The sequence below is a fragment of the Xiphophorus hellerii genome, chromosome 23 (genome assembly GCF_003331165.1).
Source record: "Xiphophorus hellerii strain 12219 chromosome 23, Xiphophorus_hellerii-4.1, whole genome shotgun sequence".
Classification (NCBI taxonomy): domain Eukaryota; kingdom Metazoa; phylum Chordata; class Actinopteri; order Cyprinodontiformes; family Poeciliidae; genus Xiphophorus; species Xiphophorus hellerii.
The window spans coordinates 14690075-14707030 of NC_045694.1; the positions used below are offsets into that span (position 1 = coordinate 14690075).

General features: G+C 38.8%; 1 protein-coding gene across 3 annotated transcripts in view; it reads left to right on the forward strand.

Annotated features, from left to right (window-relative positions):
- tsc22d3 (TSC22 domain family, member 3) overlaps positions 1-15423 on the forward strand; it is a 37701-nt gene extending 22278 nt beyond the window's left edge. Inside the window, exons 2-4 of one of the 3 annotated variants that reach the window (XM_032554577.1) lie at positions 6313-6381; positions 13110-13161; positions 13738-15423. In XM_032554577.1, the coding sequence (XP_032410468.1) occupies positions 6313-6381; positions 13110-13161; positions 13738-14007 (391 nt within the window). In that variant the 3' untranslated portion in view covers positions 14008-15423. Of the gene's footprint in view, positions 1-6312; positions 6382-12370; positions 12742-13109; positions 13162-13737 lie in introns of those variants that run through there. The other 2 variants (XM_032554579.1, XM_032554578.1) reach the window with 2 other exon arrangements.
- Positions 15424-16956: the final 1533 nt, after the last annotated feature.

The window sequence follows — 16956 nt, forward strand, 5'->3', positions numbered from 1 at the left end:
TATGATTTAAATTGAAAATTTTTGTTTCCTATTTTGTATTCAAAATAAGAGACAGTTGTAAAGAATAACAAAAGGACGACTAAATAAAAAAAAGGTTTGCTTTACTTAAACCCCACTGACTCTTACTGAAATGCTTCTGCAAACAGGTGTGTTGCTGAAAGACTTTCATTTCTTCAGATAATTAATTAAGAAAGAAGATAAGTTTAGACAAAGTCTGATGAGGTTTGTCAATAAGACACAAGCCATGGTGGCATTTGGATAAGTGAATTTACAGTGTTAGATTGGATTATTGCAGAAACAACATGAGAGTATTGAAGTTGACTTATAATATTTCAAAATTAAGCACCTCATGTGTAAAATAAGGATATTTGGAATAATACACTAAATTTGCTTTTAATTTTTCTTTCGGTTTTGCACACTCCTAATGTTCATTTCCTAGTTTTTCAGCTTTCTATGATAGAATATTACCTGATGAGCATATTGCATCTGACAGCTTTTTAAATGAAAATACTCTCTATACATTCAGTTGATGGATTATATGTTGACTTGTCATTTTTGTCATAATTTAGAGCTCCAGTTGTGTGATCTGAGTTACTGCGGTCTTGTCAGAGGTGTATAACACAAGTTGTGTTGCTGGCAAAGATTAGTCTGATGTAACATCCTCAGGCTAATATAAAAAACAGTGGAAGAAGCCACAACTAGTCACTGATTCCAGTGAGTTGTCCTACATATCCAAGAAAATAATGCACAGTATGTGCACAGTTTTTTTCACCAGGTGCATGAAACTAATGAAAAACATCAGACAAACATCCTATTACATCCATTTTTTCTCAGTTCATTGTCTTATTGCAGAAATGTGTGACTTTTGGTCATTTGGATATCTTATCATCAGAATGACCGCCAGTGACTTAAAATTATCCATGGGAACTTAGTCACGACTCCATCGTCATCTCACAGGTGACAAAGAAATAGCTTTAAGGCTCAGCAGAGGAGCCTGCAGGAGTCTGTGGGAACAACTCAGTGTTTGGATGACACTGACAGTGAGCATTAGCAGGGTGCCTATCATCCAGTTAAATCCAGATCCTGCTGACAAAGTGGGACGTGCATGAGCAGGCCACGCAGGCATACAAAAGTGCGGCAAGCTATGAGGGGCCGTTTAGGACAAAATTTACGTTTTGTCTCTCACACACTACCAAAAAGTCTCGCATACTCCAAAAAAGTAGCCACGCACACTCCAAAAAATTACGTTTTGTCCCTCACACACTACCAAAAACTCTCGCATACTCCAAAAAAGTAGCCCCGCACACTCCAAAAAATTACGTTTTGTCCCTCACACACTACCAAAAACTCACGCATACTCCAAAAAAATAGCCTCGCACACTCCAAAAAATTACGTTTTGTCCCTCACACACTACCAAAAACTCTCGCATACTCCAAAAAAATAGCCTCGCACACTCCAAAAAATTACGTTTTGTCCCTCACACACTACCAAAAACTCTCGCATACTCCAAAAAAATAGCCTCGCACACTCCAAAAAATTACGTTTTGTCCCTCACACACTACCAAAAACTCACGCATACTCCAAAAAAATAGCCTCGCATACTCAAAAAAATTACGTTTTGTCTCTCACACACTACCAAAAACTCTCGCATACTCAAAAAAATTACATTTTGTCTCTCACACACTACCAAAAACTCACGCATACTCAAAAAAATAGCCACGCACACTCAAAAATTACTCACGCACATTCAAAAAATACTCAAATTGCGTATACACACACTACTAAAATGTCACACACACACACACAAACGTTAACTTTCTCGCTCACATACACTACTATCAGCTCGCTCACATACACACTACTAACAGCTCGCACATTCACAAACGTTAACTTTCTCGCTCACATACACTACTACCAGCTCGCGCACATACACACAAACGTTAACTTTCTCGCTCACATACACTATTACCAGCTCGCGCACATACACACAAACGTTAACTTTCTCGCTCACATACACTATTACCAGCTCGCGCACATACACACAAACGTTAACTTTCTCGCTCACATACACTATTACCAGCTCGCGCACATACACACAAACGTTAACTTTCTCGCTCACATACACTGCTAACAGCTCGCACACACACAGACGTTTATCTCTCACATACACAAGACTAAAGTTGAACACACACACAGTACTAAGACTCGTTTTATGTATGTGTGAGAGCGAGACTTTTTATGAATGTGTGAGAGCGACACTCTTTTTGAATGTGTGAGAGTTGTCACGGAAGAGGCGGGGCATAATTTTTGGATCAAACTGCGCATGCGTAGATCCTAAACTATAAGTTTCGATTGTTGACTCACTGTATGTTCTATTACTTAGTATATTTGTGCTTTTAAATATATATAGAACGTTTAACTTTCTTGTAGATTAAATGTGCTATAGAAATAAATGAATCTGATTGATTGATTAAAAATAGCAAAATTGCTGTAGTACAATCTGTCCACTGGGTGCCAGATTGTAGCACTGCGGGCAGTCGTTGAATCGTTTAATGCGCCTGTCAAAGTGCTGGTTGCCTCCGGAGAAGATAGAATGGTGTTTAAAATGGCAGCTGCCTGACCAATTCTCTCTCGTTTCGAATTAGAGTTAGCCATGTTCGGTATAGCAAACTCTTTCTTCTTCGGCACTAGTTGGCGCCGGTTAATAATTCCTGTAATACTGGCACCCAGTGGACAGATTGTACTACAGCAATTTTGCTATTTTTAATCAATCAATCAGATTCATTTATTTCTATAGCACATTTAATCTACAAGAAAGTTAAACGTTCTATATATATTTAAAAGCACAAATATACTAAGTAATAGAACATACAGTGAGTCAACAATCGAAGCTTATAGTTTAGGATCTACGCATGCGCAGTTTGATCCAAAAATTATGCCCCGCCTCTTCCGTGACAACTCTCACACATTCAAAAAGAGTGTCGCTCTCACACATTCAAAAAGAGTCTCGCTCTCACACATTCATAAAGAGTGTCGCTCTCACACATTCATAAAAAGTCTCGCTCTCACACATACATAAAACGAGTCTTAGTACTGTGTGTGTGTTCAACTTTAGTCTTGTGTATGTGAGAGATAAACGTCTGTGTGTGTGCGAGCTGTTAGCAGTGTATGTGAGCGAGAAAGTTAACGTTTGTGTGTATGTGCGCGAGCTGGTAGTAGTGTATGTGAGCGAGAAAGTTAACGTTTGTGAATGTGCGAGCTGTTAGTACAGTGTATGTGAGCGAGCTGATAGTAGTGTATGTGAGCGAGAAAGTTAACGTTTGTGTGTGTGTGTGTGACATTTTAGTAGTGTGTGTATACGCAATTTGAGTATTTTTTGAATGTGCGTGAGTAATTTTTGAGTGTGCGTGGCTATTTTTTTGAGTATGCGTGAGTTTTTGGTAGTGTGTGAGAGACAAAACGTAATTTTTTTGAGTATGCGAGGCTATTTTTTTGGAGTATGCGTGAGTTTTTGGTAGTGTGTGAGGGACAAAACGTAATTTTTTGGAGTGTGCGAGGCTATTTTTTTGGAGTATGCGTGAGTTTTTGGTAGTGTGTGAGAGACAAAATGTAATTTTTTTGAGTATGCGAGAGTTTTTGGTAGTGTGTGAGAGACAAAACGTAATTTTTTTGAGTATGCGGGCTATTTTTTTGGAGTATGCGTGATTTTTTGGTAGTGTGTGAGGACAAAACGTAATTTTTTTGATTGTGCTAGGCATTTTTTGGCGTATGCGAGAGTTTTGGTAGTGTGTGGTGATAGACCACGACGTAATTTTTGGATTGTGGCGTGGCTACTTTTTTGGAGTATGCGAGAGTTTTTGGTAGTGTGGTGAGAGACAAAACGTAATTTTTTGGAGTGTGCGTGGCTACTTTTTTGGAGTATGCGAGACTTTTTGGTAGTGTGTGAGAGACAAAACGTAAATTTTGTCCTAAACGGCCCCTCATAGCAAGCGCCATGCATCAGCGTGCACACTGGAAAACAAAAACAGAACTAAGCACATAATCGCACGCCAGGGGGCGGCTCATCGATGGCCTGAGTTGCTCCACTGTTGTTCCAGTTGTTGGTGACTTGGGTCACACAGCTGCAGACTCAGTCAGAAACAAGACAGGGAAAAAAATAAGAAGAGATACGATGGGAAAGAAAATTACATGAGAAAAGATATATAGAAAAATACATGAAAGAACCAAAAAACAACAAACTTGTTTTAAAAAGAATATCCCATCAAGAGTCCTTATCTCTTTTTGTTCAATGATATCTTCATTTGGTTAAATATGAATGCAAAAGATTGTGCATGCCCCAGGATTCTTCTTTTCAGAACAAAAAATTGCATCTGCCAACGTATCAAGGTTGCTCATCATAATTACTCTCTGACTCTCAACAGATGACATAATTTGCAATAAAACACTTGGTGACTAGGAGCATGCAGCATGTAGCTGACTGGTTTTCTTCTTAATTAGTTTTTGTGCATCATTCAGCTTGAAAGAGCCATTACTCAAATGATGCAGGCTTAAGTAGCTTAAATAAGATGTAGACACCTTCACAACAACTCTGATAGCTGACTTGCAGTGTACACTTAAATATCCAGGGATATTGCAGGGTAATTCTTTACGATGTGACCCAAAAACACCTGACTTTTGTTGAGACATATCCTGGTGTCTGCAGTTACAAAGTGCCCAAGCTTGTTTGCTCCGATACTGATCACAGCGCCATTTGCCACATTTTCTTTTTGCCCCTCCTTTAGTTCCAGCAAAAGATCCTTTTTGCTGAAGGTCTAAATTTATGGTACCGTACATGCATTAATGCAGACTTTAATGAAACCTGATTGTTTATTACATTTAATTTAGAAGAGACTATAAATAAACAACTTATACCAACCAGTATATGTTCTTGGATAGTCGTATTTTGTACAATCATAATCACAGTTGATACCATATGAAAAAAGCTTTTTTTCCTATAGTCCATTTCAAGTTCAAAACTGAATTAAGATGAACTACTATTGGAAATGTGATGAACATAGGTCAGGAAATTAACAGAGATGCCCACATGCTGTCCTTCAGTGTGCTTTGAGTGAATATAAGCATACACTTAAGACATAAAGTAACTGATGTAAATGACACATCCAAGGCATACATTTCCAGGAGAAGAAGAAGAATCTCTTTTCCCTCTCCCCCGTGCTGCTGATCTTTTTTGTAATTGTAAATTACCTAAAATTTTATAATGAATAGTTTAAAAGATTATTACAGGATGCGTCTATAAATCTGACAGATGGTCCACAGGAATGGAAAATCCAGTTTTACATTGCATGACTACCTTTACCACTAGACTTATCTGCACTGTAGTTGGGATGTCAAATGTCACAACATTCTTGCCAGCAGACAGGATTAAGCTTAAAATGAGATGTGAGATATTTATGCAAAGCTGTCAAACTGGAAAGAGGCGTACAATTTGTCAAATCAAGACTGGCTTAGTAATGCTGCTTAGAGCTCTTTTTCCATAGCAGTGACTCTCCAAACAAGTATATCCCCGATGACAAAAGAGGATTTATGCATCGGGCAAACCCAGAACTTTGAAGGATTTCCTTAACACCACATACATAATATGAAATGTTACATAACAGTCAATTAGTGTCATTAATCTGTCTCAGTTTGCATTTGCTTGCAAACAAATGTCGACATGTCAGCTGTTATTTGACCAATTTCAGTTTCCCAGAAGGCTCTTGATAAGTTTGCGATATTTACATGTACTTTGAGCGAGCTTTAATACTACTGTTAAAATACAGTACAGAGACCGGCATGGCAATTGCTTTCTGAAGCTGCAATTTGAGAAATATCTTCTTTTGTCTGCCTGAGAGAGATACTCCAGCATTGCATACATGAAGCAATTGGCCCCAATTCAAAGAACTGTCATCCTCGCTGGGTGTCTAGGACTATTGTATTCCACTAGAATGGAGTCACATCATACAAGTATCAGTCTGAGCATGGCACTCAGAGCCATGGCTGCAGAGCCAGAAGTATCGTCATTGCTCAATTGCCTCTTTGTGCCCTGAGGAAGCAGTTCCCTGGGTACAAACACCCACAGAACAGTGTGAAAACGGCCAAGAGCCTCTCACAGCCCTGACAGTCACTAACACCACGATGGGACAGTCCCAGACGTGTCCCACTGGAGTTGCCTATTCTGGGGCAAGGCCGCCTTCTCCTAGGATTGTGACTCCTCTTCAGGTGATCGAACCACCTCAGAGATTCTTTTATTATCATCCCCATTTCCCTTACAGCTTTCCAGACAGAACTGTGAGCTACTCTCCCCCATACTCACCAAGTCTCTTCAAAAGGCCGGATCGCCGGTAAGTGAGTGCAGCAGAGGAGGGGAAAGTAATTTGTCTTGTTTCGAGCAGGACATTTGGCATGATGGTGCCATGAGAGTGACAGTGACAAAGACAGAGTAGCACATGAATGGAGCGGAAGATAAGTAATTTGTCAGCGACTGAGAGATCTTGAGTTGTGGGTGGATATTTTCTGTCTTTCTTTTTTACTAAAACAACATAGATTTTATTCCAGTTAAACAGCAGAAATAAATAACTTAGTATTCTTTATACCAGGTAGGATTGCACTGTACACAGCATATTTACCTTATCCGTATATTACTGGGACATGCAATATGCATTTCCCAAAGAACTAATTGGACAGCAAAGGTGTCACTATAATTATTTAACTATCTTGTATTAAAGCTCTGTAAGCTTTAATACAAGCTTACAGTATTAAGCTTGTATTAAATACAACCTCTGTAACATAAAAGTTACAGAGCTGGGAAGATAGTCTAGTCATTAAGCAACTAGCTAAGTTGTTTTACTACCAAAACAGCAGATGCCAGGCAGGAGTAACTTTTTCAATAACACCTTGTTGTTAAGAAATAAAGAATAGATTACCATTTTTCCAATTGCTATTCTATTGCTATTGCTAATCTACTTATTTTCTGGGGTCTATGTTCTTTTTGAACCCCAACCAGAAAGACATTAACATTATTTAATTAAATGTTTATCGCAAGTCATATTGCTCTTCAATGTTATCCAGTATTATCACATATCAAATGTTTTCCTAATATCATGCAGCCCTAATATTAGACACATTGTCGTACCCTGACACAATATTAGATACCTGCCTTCTATTTGAATAAGACCAGCTTTGCCCCATTACTTAACCCTGTAGAACTTATAATTTGATCACCTAATAAGCCAAACTGTCATAGTTTCTTTTAGAGAGCGTCAAAACAGGTAAGCGTCGGCGCAACTGAATTTACGTAAATGTGACTTAAGTAGCTGATCAGTGACTAAATTATAATATGACATAATTACTAAAAAGAAATGATGACAGAAAGGCAAAAGCGACAAACTGAGTCCGATCACAGCAGAACACTAAATGCCACACTTTTGATTCCAGTCCACATGTACTATTCAGAGCAGAGGTTTATCAAAAGAAGCACACATAGTTCAGAGGTGACGGACTGTGGCGTTTAAAAAAAATAAATACATCTGCTAAAGTTCCTCACATTTGGTTCCATGTAACATCAATTTATATATATATATATATATATATATATATAACAATATGACTGCACCTTTAGTGATTTGTTGCCACACTAATGAATGCTGAATGCTCTACGAAGCTCTTAATAGTTTCTAAAATTGTGCTGCATTAATAAAACAAATGTGCACATTTTCTTGTTTATCTATGAGCATTAGTAGCAAAGGACACTGAATTGCAATGCCAATCCCGTCATGTTAAATCTCATCAAATATTCTGTATCTTCTGCACAACATTTTGCTAGAGAGAATATTTCTGAATAAATGACAGATATTGACAGCATGTTAAATTTAATAAAACATCTCATTAGAAATATGAAAAACACAAACCTTCTTGTTATTTGTTGCTCAGGACACTGAAGGAGATGTGGTAATGACTGCCTGTGGGTGTGCTGGTTTATGGAGACCATTCAGTATTCAAGGGTTTGTAGCTAGTGTTGTTGCCCACATGGACAGCTTCCTTTGAGACCAGCTTCCTTTGAGATTGCCTCTGGCTGCAGCCTGTGGCAATTATCCACATTGTTGGACCACACTTTCACTACGCCATACATTACAAACTTATGGAAAACGAGAGGAAAATGACCAGAAAGCAAGCTCAAAACAATGTGCTTGTTTTTGTTTATTTGCTTACATCTTCTGTTGATTTAACAGTATGCATTTCTGGCAGTTATTGATGCGTACATCTTGAAATTGGTGTGTCAAAACTCAGAAATGTTGCTTGAGGCAGGAGCTTAACAGTTGGCAGCATGACTCACCCTCTTTCTTCTTCAGCCATTATTGCATATGAACAATAATTTATGACATGTTTGGCTTTGGAACTCTGGACATCTGATGGAAACTGTGGTCTGGCTGTAATGTGACTCACTGAATGATACTGGCATGCATCAAATGTGATAAGGCACCAATGGTTTATCAGAAATATGAGCCACTTCAGCTACTGAGAAGGAACAAAATTATGTCTATGTGGCACATAAAACTGTTTAGAAACAGGCTGCTGGCAAGCTAAATGAAGTTGTTTATGCTGTGAAAAACATATTGTCAAGATTTATTTTTCTAAAACTTAAAACGAGGCAAAGCAATGAAATAAGTATGCATTCATCTTTTTGATCACCATGTGTTCAGTACATATAAGATATGTTTAGGAGACTGAATTTCAGCCTAGATAGAAGTATTAAGTGCGACTCCTGCCTAAAAGAACTTGTACATGCATTCATGCCCTTCACATTTTTCATAATTTTATCATTTTACAACCACACACTTGAATTAAACATATTTGGGTTTTTTTTCCACAAAACAAGATAGCTCACAATACTGCAGTACAAGTAACATAAATTATTAAATATGTTTTTCACAAATAATCTCAAAAGTGTTGTGTGCATTTGTATTTCACTACTTTAATTTTGTTCCCGTTAAATAAAATCTAGTGCAGTCAGCTGCTTCATAAGGTCCTCTAAGTAGTAATAGAGTCAATGTGTTTGTAGTTTTTTTCTTGACAGAAATACAGCTGTTCTGTGAAGGTCCAACAAAGGAATTTTGTGAAATGTCAGTGACCAACCAACGTCACAAAACACAAGGAGCACAGCAAACTAGCATGGGAGTTGCAGAGAGGGTAAAAGACCAGACGAGGAGAGAATTAATCAGCGAAGCAGCAAGGTGGTCCACAATAATTCTTGAGGAGTAGCAGAAATCTACTCAGATGACAGAATTTAGTGACATGTCATCTAATAGTTGCATAGGCTGCCCCCTCCCCACTATGGAACAGATTTACACTTCCAGGCTCCACAAGAAAGTTTTGGACATTTTAAATGACTCTTCACACCCTGGCCATGATCTCTTGCCTGATGGCCAGCTTCTGCCATCAGGCAAGAGATACAGAGCAATAAAAACCAGGACAAATCGCCTAAAAAACAGTTTTTACCTGATGGCAATCATGGCACTAAATTCAAAGGCATAAGAACTTCTGCTCTTGACACCACTTTGTTATAAATGTAAATCCTGTTGCGACACCTCCAGGCGCTGCAACCATCTTCTGATGTCTATTTATTTCTCATTTTGTACTATTAATTTCTTTATCTTGGTATATTACGTATATACACATAACCTGCATCTTAACTCAAGTCGAGCAAATCTCAATCTCGTTGTAATCTGTTGATGACAATGACAAATAAATCTTATCTTATCTTATCTTATAATTTGACAATCTGTCCATTATGGAACAGTGTTAAAGTTTGCAGTTGTCTACAAGGTAGTGCTCAATCCCAAGTTAGTGCTTGTGGTCATTACAGTTTGTAATTATAAACATTTTAAATAAGGTGGACTGAGAAGACCAAAACTGGCTAGAAAACATGCAAAATGTAATGTGTGCTGGAAAAAAATAAGCAGTATCTTCCTGAACACACCAACCTAGTTAACTATGGTAGTGGCAGCAGCATCAAGCTATGGTGATACTTGTCTTCAACAGGACAGGGAAACTGCTCAGAGTAGTAGTTATGCCCTAGAATGGCCCAGTCAAAGTCCAGACCTAGAATAAGTTTGAAGTATTTTGAAAAGTCAGTGGCACAAAGATGTGTGCCTCTTGATATGTACAGTTCCTGCAGCTGTAATTTGAGCCAAAATATTGATTCAGGAGGCGGAATACATAAAACAACACATCTTTCGGAATTGTTTTTGTTGACAAAATTTAAAAACAAAGTTTATTTTCTTTCCACTCTATAACTATAAGTTAAAAGGGTATGCATATGTCTGTAAATGTAGTCTTTTTTTCTGACTGTATGGGTTTTACTACTGATTAATTTAACAAAATATCAAATAATTGTATTACAAACCTGATTATGTTCAATTGGATATGAATGATTAAAAATGGAAGGCTCTCAGAGTTCAGAGGAAAAATTCCACAGAAGTTACTGAATAACTTTGAATGTTCTTCCTGGTGTAGTAGAACAAAATGTTTTACCTAGAGGTGTTTCAAAAAATATATATCCGGCTCATAATTGATACAGTATCACTAAAGTACACCAACAAAAGAGTACACAGAGCGACAGCTGAGTAGTTGTAGGAAATGACATAAAATCTGTTAAACTTTGCATCAATCATAAACACATCTAACAACACATTCAGGTGCTGCTCAGTGGAAAAAAAATATGTTGACATTTTGTGTGCTTTATCAACATGTACTGCTGCCCACAATCTGTCTATTACAGTTTGGAGGAGACTTAATGTAATTGCGTCACATGTGGTAACAAGTTCAAAATGCTACCAGAAGTGCAGAAGGTCGTGCAACAGGGAGCAGGGACTGTTGAGTGATTATTTATAGTTTGCACCGTTATAGGGATGATTGTTGCAGACTTAATAACCATTATTTACATCACTAAAATATTCCTGACGTTTTTGTTGTGCTCTTTAGAAATATAATTCCAGCAGTGTGACATATAAACATTATAAAGTAAATGTATTAATAGCTCTAAACATCGAGGAAGGAAAAGCAAGTTGAGACTGGGTGCCAAAGGATGACTGGAAAAAAACCCACAAGAAAAAAAGAAGGGCTATCTTATGTACATTATAGTGTATAGTGTAACTTACTTTCCCACCACTAGAGGGCGATCCAGTTCAGACTTAAATTAAGGAAATTTACCTAACTATATGAAAAAATACCTAAATAAAGTGTAAGTGTGCACGTGCTTGGATGGAAAATAGATCCTTTTGATAAACAATTTGTAGGTCGAGGCCTGGAGACATGTTATTGTCATTACTATACCAAGTTACTAGGGAATCACACTGACAACAATTTCTGCACACAGCGAATCAATTACACCATAACAAGAAACTCACATGAGCAAATCAGTGAAAATCTAATCAACTAAACATAAAACAAGTACCCTATTTTATTGTCCAATTCACGTGAGAATCATGATTTGATTAAGACGACTGCGCAGTGCATGGGACATTTGATCAAATCAAGCGTTAGTTTACAAAGGCAGCACATTGTTTACGCATATGCAAAAGTTCATTTTGTTATGCTAGGTTGGTTAGAATTGGAGCACATCTCGGTCTGTGGGTTAAATGCATGCATCTGCATTTGAAAAGAACAGAAGTTCAATAGCGGGGCACTTGCAATGCTGCGTTCAAAGCCTCATATTAAGACTCGTTCTCCAGGAGGTTGTTTTGTCTTTTGGTGAAAGCCGTTGCTCTGTGTAAGAACTGACGTGTTGCATAAAAAAATATGATAATGCATTGATTACACTGATTACACTTTAAAATTGCAGTGGATTGTGCTTGTGTCATTTGGCTCTCAAGAACATCTGAAAAGTTTCTGAGTAAAAATAAAACATGCACCGGATATCCACTATCCAATGTGAAAAATGCTTATAAGGTACCTTTCTGTAGCATTGAAACCATTTCACATTCAATCATGTGTGATCATTTTGTTCATGTTCCATTTTAAGCAATCATTAGAATGAAAATTACTGTGAACAGATTCTCATAAAACAGCTTATATACATTATCAAAAAATATCGGGGTGAATTAGACACTTGATGGACCGTACAGAACAAAGTGTACCCTGTTGCATTATGTAAAAGCAGAGGAGGGGGGTGTATTTATCAGAACCCAAAAATATGGCTCATTAGTGATTTCTTTTCTTCTGACAGTCCTGGAAGGCAACAGAAGCTCTGCCTCCTCCTCTCCCCTCCCTCCTGCCCTAAAGCTAATTTGCATAATTTATGCTTGCGTCACGAAACCAGTCTTACAAATACCGGCTGGGGGCAGAAATAGCAACAGACAGTCGCTCGTACAAACCGGCGAAGCTTGACATATAACCCTGACACAGCACTGAGCTCTAAGGCTTTATAGAGAACAAGAGGAGTCAGTGCAGCGCTACTAACTCGACGAACCAAACAAACCGAATCATCCCAATCGGATCCTCACTTATTGACTCACTTCGGTGACCGACCAAGTCGCAATCGTGGCGAGAAGCATCATCCAAACGAGTGTGGTCCTCAACATGAGCACGGAGATGTTCGCTAAGACTCCGATGGAGGTGGCAGTCTACCAGCTGCACAACTTCTCCATCTCTTTCTTCTCCTCGCTGCTCGGAGGAGACGTCGTTTCGGTCAAACTTGACAACAGGTACATTTGGTCGATTAGTGCTTGAATGAAACTGAACCGACGGGAGTTTGTTGTAATCCCTTAGCCGCCCTCTGTTACTGTTTACTGTTACAAACTCTTTGAATGATCAACTTCGCCACTATTTGCGTGTCATGAAGCTGGCGCTGTTTACCGATGCAATGACTGTTACATTGTACTCGATCTGAAAAGAGTCATAAAGTTCTTGGTGCAGTTCACGCTAAGCCATCTCAGATAACAGCAGGGTGATGATCTCTTTCTCTTTCTGTTCTGGGAGCTTTTTATTTCACTGTGTCAGAGGTGTTACGTCAGGAAGGAACAGTGCATGTGAAGTTATCAGTGTGTTTATGGCTCTCTCTTCTTGTTTGCAGTGCCTCTGGTGCTAGCGTGGTGGCCATTGACAACAAGATCGAGCAGGCCATGGTAAGTAGAGAATGAACACCAAACACAACGCTAATGCATGCAGAAAGGTTATATAGTAGACTCATGCATCTTTTAGCAGAAACTGTAATGGCTGGGCTATACAGGTCACAGCATGACAGTGCAATCAGTCTGACCTCGATATAATTTGTAAACAGAGAATTCATTCATCACATTACATGGGCTGTTTATCCCTGTAAATAACCTTGTGATCATTTTCCTAGAATGATTATTTGGGACATTTAGAATCACTGGCATCTGCAAGAAATAATATCTAAAACTAATTATGAATAAAAGTAGTGAAAATCTCCTGAAGTTTTCAACAAGTACAGGCATGTTTTTCCTCACGTCTCAGAGCTGAAGACAAGTCCTGGGAGAAAAAAAACAATACTTAGAAATGACATGCTTCATAATATGCAAATTTAATTGTAATAATACCCTTCAGAAAAACTGAGGAGAAAATCAACAGGCGAACCAAATGCATGCATCAGTTCTGCGATAAACTCATTTGTCTTACAAGATTTTTTCTGTTCCATGCCTATTCTGAATCTGATCCATCTCTTGGTTTTCAAATGACAGGATCTTGTCAAGAACCACTTGATGTATGCGGTGCGTGAGGAGGTGGAAATCCTCAAGGAGCAGATAAAGGAGCTAGCAGAGAAGAACAACCAGCTTGAGAGGGAGAACTACCTGCTTAAGAACCTGGCCAGTCCGGAGCAGCTGGAGAAGTTCCAGTCCCGCATCCCGACAGATGTGCTCTTGGATAATCAGAACGTCCGGGTGACCCCAGCGCCACAGCAAAAGAACCAGCAGCAGAGCTGTAGCCACAGCACTGGCTCTGCTGTATAAGTGGCTCTGCTTTGGGGCGGGCAGAGCCACTTTGTCTTTAAAAGTCGTGGACCTCGTTTTTGAACGCAAGCGTTACTAAATCGCCGCCACCGAGATCCCTTCGGGACATCGAAGAAGAATCATCGGTGCTGTAAATGATTGATGGGACTCAAATGAACTGCTGATACTGATAAGCACAAAACCAGAACTAGAGACGCTCTAAAACTGGTGCCATATCAGGCCCATCCTGTGTACCATCCAGCTCTTTGTCGTAGTCTCTCTTCGTAGGCATGAGTGTTAAGCATAGAAAGGGCAGACTAGCCTAGACAGAGGGTGGGGGATTTCCCTCCCTAGCCAAACTCTTCCAGCAAAGCACCCTCCTTTTTTCCTCTGTTGAGGAAGGGGGAGAGCAAGGAGGTGTTGATTGGGCTTGCCCTGCAGGCGCTAACCTGGAAAGTGCTGGGACTTCACTTCCCTCATGACCCAGAGGAGACCCATCTGAGACGGCCCTCCAAGTCTCAACAAGAACAGTCCCATCGGTGTGGATTCACCTCATCTCAAAATACTTTAATGGACTTCCAACCGCACATTTCAGACACATACAGACTTCTGATCTACCTACAGTGTATTGCTGCCATGTTCCTGTCCATCCTAAGCATAACAAGGAAAATACACAGGATAAGCTAAGGCTACAGAGGTGGAGGTCAGCGCAATGTTCTCCATCTAATCTGATGAACTGCTGCAGTAAACTAACAGAATACTGTAATATCTCATAAAACATGTAGACTTGTATTGTTTGCTGTCGGGGCTTGCTGCTTATGGGGGTAAAACTAATTCTGCTATATCTTCTGTTTTTGTTAAATTCAGAACAAAAATCAGTTGTATTGTACAATAAGAGCAGTGTACTAGGCTTTCAGAAGCTGTCTTTGTTACAGGTCCGTCCATATCTGCCATTTTGTTTGCTTAACTCACAGGAAAACTACAATGTACATACAGATGAAATGTCTGAGGTAAATAATGTTAGGATGGTTTGCAAGCAGACAGCTGCGTTTCTAGCAGCCTATGCACTCCTTTTGTTTGTAGGTAGTGCCGTCCAGTATATGGTCTCTGTCCTTATTCAGATCGCAACTTGAAAACAATGGCACGACAACAGTGCCTGTGAGCGATGATCGCATTTCTGACAAGACTTTGGTTATTGTTGTCGTTTTTTCCAGCTACCAAAGACGTATTTTCACACGGCAACAAAAGCTAACCAAATGAGGACCATGTGTAAAACTTCACAGGGAGAAGTCTTCTTCGTAGCTAGTGCTAAATTTTGTTTGTGTTTGTTTTGTAAAAATTACGATTTTGTTGCTATAAAGTATCCCTGAAACAGTTGACAACTGTAATTTTTGGATACAACTGCACAGTTGCAATAAACCGTATGTTTACATAATATATCATGTTGTTGGTCTTTCTCTCATAATTCTATCATAATGAGATTGTGTATTATTTTTGAACTGCTAACAATTTGTATTCAGTTTGTCCTGTCATCTTCATGAAACCTAATTAGGTGTAAGTTAAGCTTTCACAAGCTAACACTTAAATTTTTACCCATTTTTGCTTGAGGACACTTAATAGGGTGAGACATGAAATCCACTGAAATCCCCCAAATCTTCATCTTGAAGTAACATTTTAAACAGATTTTTTAAACTGCTTACAAATTTCTAAGCACATCACAGAAGGAATTTCTTGTGTTAATTTCTTTGGGCCTACTTTAAGTCTTTTACAGCCTCTATCATTATTTTCTCCCAGCCTCCATCCATCTTGCCATCTGCTCTGATTACATCACCTGCCCCTGCTAAACCAAAGCATGACCACAGCATTATGTTTTTCTGGACATGGTGTTTTCAGTGTGTTTGTTTTATTCCTCACCTAGCATGTATGTCAGAAAACTTCAAATTTAGTCTCACATTACTAAAGCACCCCTTGTCACACATGTGTCCTAAGTGAATTGTGAGCAACCATGCAGGGAATACATTTGATTTTCTTTCAACATTTGTGAAAGAAAAATTCTTAATTGAGAGTTGTCCCAATATCTGACAAATACTATAAGGCAACCCTGCTTTAAAATTCTCCACACCTTTATCCCAGACATGTCTGCTGTGTTCCTTGTTTGTCTTAATGGTGTTTGTTATTGAACAAACTGAAGCAAATGTATTTATGTTGATTTTATATGATATGCATATAATCTTTATTTATGTGGTTTCAGAAGACAGTGAGTTTCATAACATTTGGGGGTGCCCAATTAAAAGACACATCATCCTTTCCGTATTTGAACGATTTGAAAAGAATGTATTATGTTCATCTCAAAGTTTCCTTTGTGTTGATCTTTCACATATCAAAACAAAACTGTTTTTGACAAAATATGTAGAGGTAAAAGGGGTGTGAATACTTTTACCTGGCACTACATGGTTTCTCCTGCAAAAATAAGCAACTTGAAGTCGTCTCATCAAACTTGAAAAAGACACATTTCATACTCTTAGTCATTGTGTATAATCGTTATGTAAGTGTTTTCCCCGCCCAAAAGTCAAAAACAGCACAACCACTAATGATAGTGAAGTAATAATGGCTAGTTTGCCTGTGGACTGGAATCTGCAGAGGAGGGGAAAAACACTTTGTACTAGTAGCTATTTCCCTTTAGTCAAGCTGGCAGCCTGCGTGTAACCAGATATGTTGTGGCTTCCTGATGCGAAGACTAGACTCGTATCCATCTATTGCTGAAAACATGGTGACTTCTGGCCTGAGACTCATCACCACCGATTAAAATCTGTGGTCTCCTTCAGGTGATCTGTGACAGAATAACTGATTGGTTGTGCAGCTGATGGTCTAGATCAATGCATCCTCTGCTTTCAATCGCTTTCTGAATTCCACTAGAGGCAGGATGGGTGTGCAGTTTTAAATGAGAGCCGCATTAATTATTTAACAAAG